This window comes from Symphalangus syndactylus, chromosome 12, assembly GCF_028878055.3.
Source record: "Symphalangus syndactylus isolate Jambi chromosome 12, NHGRI_mSymSyn1-v2.1_pri, whole genome shotgun sequence".
In the NCBI taxonomy this organism is placed as follows: domain Eukaryota; kingdom Metazoa; phylum Chordata; class Mammalia; order Primates; family Hylobatidae; genus Symphalangus; species Symphalangus syndactylus.
This window is the reverse complement of record NC_072441.2, coordinates 57,097,257-57,107,510: the sequence shown is the minus strand read 5'-3', so window position 1 is coordinate 57,107,510 and position 10,254 is coordinate 57,097,257. Positions and strand designations below refer to the sequence as shown.

Below are 10,254 nucleotides of genomic sequence, written 5' to 3'. Positions count from 1 at the left end.
GTGTGATAAAAAGAGATGTTTAATTAGGACAGGGAGCAAGGAAATGAGCAAAGAAATATACCAAGAAGAATATATGAGGGCAGTCATAGATGTTTTTAATTAGAAGACAGTAATACATGTCATCTAGGATGACTAATGCAGAAGAAAGGGAAAGACTGCTCAATCAAAAGAGGGAGGATAATCTAAAGTCCTCCAAAAGATAAAAATGGAATGGTATCATTAACTTAAGCAGAGAAAATGGCCTTTCTTAGAATGACATGTACTTTCTTTATTATAGTAGGAGAAAAAAAAGGAAAATGCTAGGGGAAGATGCAGGACAGCTCTCCAAGTGGCCTTGGAGCAACCCAGTTTTTCCCTCTCTCTTGTTTGTGCTTCTCAAGAATAGCTGTAGAATGAGCTGGGAATACAATATCCTGAGATAAGGCTCAGACTCTCTTACTGTGTCTCTGAGAACAGCATTTCCTTAAGTGCTTTAGCCCAGTGTATCATGTGATGCCTGGATTATAAAACACGGGGCAGGCTTCTTTCAAGAGTCCCTCAGCTGTGGTGCACATGAGACTTCACCACTCTGGGCAAATGGTCTGAGTCTTGGGAGACTGGCTCCTCATGAATGCCAGGCTTCTGTGTCACTTGATGCCTATCCATAAGCAATAGGCCTGCTTCATGCAACTTTCTGTGTGTATGTTCTAAATCACTGGACTCAATCAAATAGTAGAAACTGCAGCCCAAGATGCAGTGAGTCGAAGTGGTACCAATGCACAGTGAATCTGCTTTGTGGGAGAGACACTTTATAGGTGAAAAGAATAGATAGTTTCTGAGTTGTGGCCTCTATGTTCTCATTTAAGCATAAACAAAACAACTGAGAGTTATAAGGAAACCTAGATGAGAGCCCTAATGAATTCCATATTTAAAGTCAAGATGAAGAAGAATGAATAGGTAGAGAATTGGGAGGAAAACCCAGACTACAAGGTGTCATGAAAGCCCTAAATAAATATCCATATTGTAGAATAAGAAAAAGAACAAAAAGTCATAAACAACAAGTCTAAGCAATTAGGAAAAAAATGAAAAAGAAGAAAGACTATAAAGTAGGAGAAGATTCCAGTGAGCTCAATAGAATTGAGAACTGTAGATTGTATAATTTACGTTTCTTCTACTTTTTAACCTTATTAACAGCAAAAGTACTTGCGTATTATAAAAAGCATACAACCAGGCTAACTTTGCTTGGGAATCAACATCAAACCAGCTATCTCTAACTAACTGATAAAAACACGCCTTGGAAGAATTATAGAATGACAAAAATTAAAGGTACGCAGCTGGGTAAATGATGCTAATGACAACAAACATATTGGTTAAGATGCTTTTCTGAGTTCATAGCTTAAATAGGTTAAAGTCAGTCTTCTAAAGCATAACAACATGCTGACTGTTATTCTCTTACAATTATTCAATAATTAAGTGGGATTTTAATACTATTGGGTGTTTTTGTGAATTTTACAAGTTGATTACTAATTAGAGATTTTACTAAAAACTAATGAAGTAGAAGTATTACTGTACATGTAAGAAAAGAAACACACTTGGCTATTGTTTGGAGGATATGCATTTAATTTTAAATTTTATAATTTAGATTCAGCATGGATTGCAATAAATGGATCTTCAGCAGAGTTACTAATAGTAAAATGAGCTTTGCCATCATCAGAAACGTAGATTTTAATGCCTGTGCAATTGCCATCAATTTTATCTCCAGAAATGACATCACAGTATGTGCCAGCAGGAAGACCAGTTTGCAAAGTTAAAGAAAATGACCTGTAAAATAAAATTTCAGATTTAACTTCAATACAATGAAAATCAATAATACAGGCTAACACAAATAAAGAGCATAACTTTATGTTGTAGAACCCTAAGCAGTGAAGTCTCATTAAGAAGAAAACCCATATGCCTCCCTAGTAGGTGTAAATAGCTTTCTAGGACCAAAAGTAACCTTACAGAAAATGTAGCAATTCCCTGGTCCATAGTGAAAATATTGCCAAAAAATCAAAGTTGAAGAATATCACTGAAGATTGGCAGGAATGGTCACACTTTGATAAAAGTGTTACCTTGTTAAAATCAAATTTGTTCTCAACTGAACTTAATACAAATTACTTTTAAAAATTTAAAGGTATTATTTTTTTAACCTCCTTTTTTCCCCATAAGGTCAAAAAGAATTTGGGGTGTACGTAAAAACAATCTAGCATTTCTATGAAGAAATGATAGTTTGAAATATAAAGCTTTCTCACAAAAATTTAGTTTGGTATTTTCACTCACAAAAGAAAGAAATTAAAGAACTAGACATGGGCTTTTTTGGCAGGAAAGAGATCAACTAGATTTATATATTTATGTATTTATTTATTTTTCATCAGTGAAATATAATTTATACTAGAATGAGCTAAGTATGAGTATCAGTTGGCCTTGCACAGAGACAATTCAACTGTTTGCAAGGAGGTCTTTCTTCGGAGCTATAGATTAGGGAATCACTTATACTTCAGGTAAAGGATATAAGAATCACAGATGAAAGACCAATAATGAGAAGTTTCAGAACTAAAACTCAAATCTCCTGAAGCAAATCATTAACCACAAGATACATATTATTTATGCATATGCTTTAAAAAATGTTATTTGTCACAAGGAGACAAAGAAGTAAAGAAAGTATACCAAAAAACTACATGGAGCAGTCATTGAGAAAAAGAGTTAGAAATAAAGATATATTAGTACTGAGGCAGCATTTTTCCATGATTAAAAAAACAGGACTATAAGACATGTACTTTTAATGATTTCACAATCCTCATATTAATTACTTTGTGTATTTTGTGGCATGTGTAGGTGAGCATATGTATGTGCATTCAATATATGCATAAGATATTGTAAGGGTGCACAGAAAGGGCTCTGCTTACAACAGAAAGCCCTTATGAAAACAGGAGAATGAAGGAGTAACAGCCATCATCTTTTTACTGCTGCCCAATTTTGATCTCTATTGTCTTCTCGCTCCACTGACTAAATGATAAATGTCAATGAACAGGAGAAAAAGAATAAACCAAGAGCATACTGGTACATAATATTATTTTTAATTGATATTTACTTACCAGTCATCATTGTTGAAAACAATGAATCCTCTGTTTCCTCTCCCAAAAGCCACTTGGTTGCTCCCATTATCATACCAGTTTGTAAAAGGCTGGCCATCCACTACATTGCGGAAAGCAACCATGTTCCTACAAACACAATAACATATATAAAACGTTGATATTCTTAAACTTCAACAGTTTTAAATAAAATGCTAAGGAAAGTTTACTATTAGAGGACATATCTAAATACATATTCTCACCTTATTTGGCGCCATCGATGTTCACAGACCCAGTCATTGCCACAAGTAGTGTCTGGATTAATAGTAACTTCTTTAGTTACTCCATTATCATTTGGTGGCCCAACCCAATCATTAACATCCTTAAGTAAGGGGGGAAAAGCCAAATTTTAACATCATGTATTTACCTCTTCCTTCTCCTTTACACCAAACTCAACCTATCCTGTTACTTGTGTCTCTGCAGTCAGTGACTTTATCTAGAATCCAATGCCTTCATTAATGTTTACAGCCCTTTACTGGGTCTTCAACATCTCTCTATCCTCTGGTTTTCTTTTGGCATATTTCAAACAAAGGTAACAAATTTTTATCCTCTCCTTTTCATTCCAAGGAACCGCACAGGCTTCTTTGCTCTGTCACCCAGGCTGGAGTACAGTGGCATGATCATAGCTCACTGCAACCTTGATCTCCCAGGCTCAAGCGATCCTCCCATCTCAGCCTCCCAAGTAGCTAAGACTGTTGGTGTGCACCATCGCAACCAGCTAATTTTTTAAAAATTTTCAGTAGAGACGAGGTCTTGCTAGCTTGCCCAGATAGGTCTTCAACTCCTCAGGTCAGCTGATCTTCTCGCCTGGCCTCCCAAAGTGCTGGGATTACAGGTGTGAGCCACTGCACCTGGCCTGCAAGGGCTTCTTAACATCACTGTAAGCCACGCAATGTCATTGAAATGGGAAGGGCATTAGTACCAGAAACACCAGGGTTAAAACATAGGCTCTATTACTAGTAGCTAAGAAAATGTAATCAATATACATAATTTCTCTGTGTCTCAGTTTCCTCCTTTGTAAAGTGTGAATATTGATTTTTTGGTATAAAAATTAAGTAATATATGTGAAAATGCCTTGAACGTGACATGTGCTAAATAAATATTAGAATCCTTCATGCTTCTTTTTAGATAAATGTACAAAAGAATACATGTGAACATTATTTATAAATTGACCACATTTTTAATATTATGTTTTTCTAATCGGCACTTTAAAAAATCTTCCTTAAAAAATCCAGAGTAACCTTCGGAAGTTTTTCAGTGTTGACCTTAGAATCATATCATATGGTGTAAAGTGAACAAAACTAAGAGTTTTTAGCATGCAGCAGTCCTGGCAAAGTGGAAAAGTTATAGTAATAGAAAAAATAAAAATACTCTGTGACTCCTAACATCAGAAATAAGACCAATTAGTAGAAATTATAAGAAGTTGGCTCAATATAAAAGTACACCTTCTAAATATTAAAGATGTTTAACAATAGAACCAAATGCTATACAAAGTAGCGGAATTCTCAAACTGAAAGGAATCTAAAAAAAATCTAGCTAGATATCTGTGTGATTCATAGGAAGGAGGAATTTGTGCTTTAGTTCTGAAATCTCTGATGCTGTTTCTGAACCCTTTAGTTTAAAAGAAAACCTTCTACTAGCTTTCCAAATATCTTTACGCTCTTATTTCTCTGTTCCTTTTTGAAACTTCTCATCAGATTAATGTCTTTACCATACTCCCAAATATTTTTCTCATTCTTACCTTTCTTAGAATACTCTCTAAATTTCTATTATTTAATACACATAATTTCCTTCCTCTTATTATATACTTTCCCTATTTAACTCAGCTCAACTGAATCATTTCTTTCTATTCCATATAACTTTTTAAAAGTATTTAACAAACATTTATATTGTTCTCACTACGGGCAGATGATGTTTTAAGTTCTCTAAAATTATTGGCATGTATAATCTTATTATCAACCCTGAGGTAGGTACTTATTCGAAGTATGTATTTTAATCCCTGTGTCTAGCTCTTAGTTTTGACTGTTTTTTTTTTTTCTTTCCTGCTGGCTAGGGGAATGTTTGTCATATCTCTGAAAAGGCTTGCATACTCTTTGTCAATGGAGAATATAAATTTTGCTCCTTTAATATAACCTGCATTACTAAAATCACAGCCCTGTATCAGGTTTACAATCAATTAAATATTTGTTGAATAAATATATAATTAATAGTTGTCATATTAAGTTAGAACAAGATTGCTTCCTTTTTCTTCAGAAAAGGATATATTGAACAACTCCAAAACTTACTTTTCCATTTTCAAAATATCTTGGCCAACGATAGCTTGACATTACTCGTGTAAATCCGTATGGATGTGCAAGCATAAATCCAACTGCCATTTTGTACAGCCTGAAAGTAACATAATTATATTATCATAGAATATCAGAATATTCTTACCATCATTAAAAGATGTGTTAAAAAATAGAGAACTTGGTTTTCTACCTGGCATCCCAGAAGGTAAGAATAGAGGCTCCTCCAGCCCCATGTCCTCGTTGATTGTCATGGTTATCCACAAAGACAAGTGCTCTGTCAGAAGGCATGAAACCCCAACCTTCTCCCCAGTTCCTATTTTTGAAAAATAAGATATACGTTGATGTATCATTTCACAACAGTTTGAGAGTAACTTAACTGTGCATCTCTTTCTGCATGGCATGGCATCTGAAGATTAAATTCCTTCTCTAATTAAATGGTCATTCTGTAAGATATGTGTATATATATATATATGCACACACACACACTCAAATATATATACACACACACACCATATACACACACGTGTGTAATCTACATATGTAGTCCATGTTCGTATATACAAGTATGGAATACTTATATTCATATTACAAATATAAGATTTTTGTTATTAAAACGGTCCTTTCAGAGGTTTCAGCACATTATAATTTAGAGGCACTCCAGAAGGGTCAATATCCATATCACAGTATACAGAATGTCAAACTAGATTAAAATACGGCCTCAATACTGTATTGTTATAATGTAAATATTTTCATATTTTTAATTCATATAATATATGTAAATTCTACAGTATGGACACTGTACATATTTTATAAATGATAGGATCATTTTAATAATAACCTGGCTTTAAAAGATTATATGCAAACATCAGTCAAATCCAGTATATTCATCTCGTACTTAGATGAAAATTCCTAGGGAATGTTTAGCATTACTAGGCATACTCTCTTGTGACAGACACTCTAAATACAAAAGATGATTGACTAGAGTTTAGGGCACTAGAATACTTATCATTAACAGTTGACTCCTTGATAGTTGTCTGAATAAGAATGTTCCAGAAGATAACTCACACTGGGGTACTATGACTAATAAATCTATGAAATAATTCAGGGGAAAAGTTGTATTAATTTACTTTAAGTAAGACATCTTCTCTCCATTCCACTTGCGAATAACTGTGCCGAGTTTTGCACCATACTTGAATTCTGTCACCCGGCCATTTCCAAAGTAGTCACTGCTTTTAATTGGCTCACCACCCAGATCAATTACCTAGCAGAAATTTAGGAAAAAATAACATTTTGCATAAGGACTTTAAAGCATTTTAACCAATAAGTTAATATTATATAAAAATAGCTTTAAGCTATTTTTTATTTATTAATAAATTAAGCTATTTATTATTACTTTTTGTCTTGTTTTGTTTTTTAGTGACAGGGTCTTGCTGTATCGTCCAGGATGCTCCCAAACTCCTGGCCTCAAGCAATCCTCCTGCCGCAGCCTCCCAAATTGCTGAGATTACATGCACGAGCCACCATGCCTGGTCCTATTTGTTATACGAAATGTGCAAAATGGTTTTCTTATTATCTCAACAGGTAATATTCTTATATTCTTTTATTTGATAAAGTATACACTACAATATTGAAAGAAGCATAATGTCAAATTTACCTGTTGTCCTGTGAGAATAGTTCCATAATTTTTAGTCTTGTACATCAGTGATAATAATAACAGCTCACACTAATGAAACATTTAGTATCGACTGAAATTCCTTGATAAATATTAACTTGTTTCATTATCCAAAGTACGTAAAGACATAACTATTATCAGTATCCTACATTCTGTGTACCTCCATAAAACATGTTGTGATAAAGAATTAGATATGCTGTATGTGAAGAAGAGGAGGTAAAGAACACTGTTTTATGTAAATGTCTCATTCCTTATCCTACAGAAATTGCATTTTTAATTAAATCTGCCATTAATTTTCTAATGAATAAGATGATATTTTACATGCATATATGTATTGATGTACCTCCTGGAAAATGAAAGGTTTACTTCCTTCTGGGAACCAGTTACTGTTTAGATTATGCAGTTTGTCCAAAATTGCCTTTATATCTCCAGGCCACATGTGCTTGGAAGCATCAAGTCTGAACCCTGCAACACCAATGTCAATGAGATGGTTCATATATTCGGCAATCTCAGAACGCACATAATCTTTCTCCAGTGCAAGATCAAGAAGACCAGTCAGACGACAATCTCTGACCTGTTGAGGTAAAAATGTTATGATTGATTCATAAAACCTCATTTTTCATCTGCGAATCCATTTGATTATTCATTTATTCCGTGATTCCTCAAGAGATATTCTACAGTGACTTCCTTGCATTGGGCACTGGGGATGCTCACCTTCTACTACAGATGTATCTTTAAAATATTTTCTAATAGAAAATAGAGAATTTAAGAAATAAAGCCGATGAGATTTTTAATTGATTGGGAACTTCTTAAAAGTGGGCAAATGTGTATTATTTAAAAATCTTAAATCAATATTTAAAAGTCCTTAAATATGGATTTGAGTTTCTTAAAGTAGTCAAACTTGTTAATCTGTGTCCCTAAGAGATCTAAATTCATATTTAAAATGAAATTCAATTAGCTACATGTCTACAAGAAAAGGCATATATCACTCCTTATTCAGATCACTCTCGTAAAAATATTACCTGAGTAGCATCGTTGTAGTTCTCGATATCTCCACTTCCAGTTTTACATTTACCATCATTAAAATCCCATCCAGAATATGGGACTGCTGGAAAGTCCCTACTTCCAGGGTTGAAGTAACTTCCACAGGTACTGCTTGTTCCTGCACTCACACCATTACCACACATATGATTAATTACAGCATCCACATAAATACGAACCTAGAAAGCAAAGTTTCTACTTCAGTGTGACTTACAGAGAGGTAGAAATTTAAAGCATTATTGATTCAAGTTTATAGTATGTTAATAAAACTCCAAAATATTTTATATCTTATAACTGTTTTCCTACAAGATCAAAAATCAACTGTGAAAGGAAAGTAATGTGAACTAAACACCTACATTCATTCTAGACACTTGGTCAAATATTTATAGGAATGATAAATTGAGAGACCAGAAACTACCATAAATAGAAGGAAATGCAAAAAGCCCACTTCGGGGAGACAAAACTCAGATGACAGTGGAAAGGTTATTGTTGTGGAAATTTCAGTGGGTCACCAGGAGAAAGCCTGTACTCTCTACTAAGCTTTTGAAGACAAATAAGGTAGCTATTAATCTCAACTTATGCTCCTTATTAAATAGAGAAGCTAGCTTTTCACCACGAAAAACCAAAGAATTATGGATGGAGACACAAGTCACCTAAAAATGAGAGCAAATATTGTAACTGGAATTATAACTCCTAACCAGAAAAGTCTTTCCAGGAAATACGGATAGTTATAAGGGTTAAAATTTGATGTTTTGCTTTAGAAGGAAATTCTGCTTTAAACTTTAACTTATCTCTTTAGTAGATAGACAGCACATACACAAATATTCACAGAAGTTGAACATAAGCAAACAGCTAATTTTGAGTTTTAAATTATGAAGTAAAATTTAGAAAATAAAATATTGAAAACTTTCTGCTGAAAAGGTGCAAGAAAGAAGAGAGAGAAATCATTTTCCTATCTGTTATTTTTAAAGGAAACTAGAATTCACTTACCCCAACATTGTTGCATCTAGTCACCATGTTTCTAAATTCATCTTCATTTCCAGATCTTGTGCATAATTTATAGCTAACTGGTTGGTATCTTTCCCACCAAGGTCTGAAAGGGTTCTGAATTACAACATTTTCATTTGGTGGAGAGACCTACAAATTAAACAGTCTTCATAAGTACCAAATTGTGTCTTACTCTATATCATTGAATGTTCTAGAAACTAATCAATAATATAAAAAAATTCTTGAATCTTGGTAGATGCAGCTATCTCTTGAAAATATTAGCAGCACATTGCAGGGCTCTTGTTGATGAAAGATTATCTCAGAAACAAAATATAAAGTTGCCGAGAATACTACGTAGATTTTTCCTCAGGAATCTCTTTTACTTAGAATACTACCTGTGAAGTAAAATGTTGCCCAAGCTTCATAGATAAGATCAGAATGCTATTTACTACAAGCACAGTGAATTCTGCAATTTATACTATGAATCATACCCACCTGAACCCCTCCAAATCCTTTGGGTGCTAAATATCGCTCACATTCAAGAGCAATATCAACCCATCGCCATTCAAACAGGTGAACAATAGATGTCCGTCCTTGTTGTGTATTTGGGGAATACTGAGCCCAGCAGAATCCAATGGTGAAAAGCAACAGAAAGAACTTCATTTTGCTTTGAAGTTGACAGTGTCCTTTCCAGAATCTATTTATATTCCTGTAAGAAGCACATTTGACAAAGTTAATATTAGCATGAACAAATACTTGAGGGCAAACTGTTTATTCATAATTTGAAAAGGATTATCAATAATAATCCTAACAGGTGAAGAACATTAAAAAGTCTCTCATGGATATCATCTAAATGACCTTTTAGATATTAATGTTTTTCTTTGGTTCTGGCAGCACTTTTATTTTTCCTTACACAGTGACCTGTTGCTGGGGCCTAATGTTATCACGTAACAGTAGAAAACCAAAATTTGTTGTCATCTCTTTTAAGATCGAGAATTGAGTACAAAAAAACTTTACATAAATTAAAAGGATGAATACATTTACAGGTATAAATGTGAAACCCTTCCAACTCAAGGCAAGTAACAGCCCACGCTGCTCTGGTAGACAACATAAGCTA

At 33.9% G+C, this 10,254-nt stretch overlaps 1 protein-coding gene across 1 annotated transcript; it reads right to left on the bottom strand.

Moving 5' to 3' along the window:
- Positions 1–1,576: 1,576 nt before the first annotated feature.
- On the bottom strand, positions 1,577–9,906 carry AMY2A (amylase alpha 2A). Its single transcript, XM_063624382.1, has 10 exons — positions 9,633–9,906; positions 9,141–9,287; positions 8,132–8,329; positions 7,453–7,683; positions 6,565–6,698; positions 5,628–5,750; positions 5,435–5,534; positions 3,353–3,471; positions 3,114–3,239; positions 1,577–1,800 (listed from the first exon to the last, which is right to left on the bottom strand). Exons 1-10 carry the CDS (start codon positions 9,798–9,800, stop codon positions 1,611–1,613), a joined length of 1,536 nt encoding a protein of 511 aa, XP_063480452.1. The 5' UTR covers positions 9,801–9,906; the 3' UTR covers positions 1,577–1,610.
- Between the last annotated feature and the right edge of the window lie 348 nt (positions 9,907–10,254).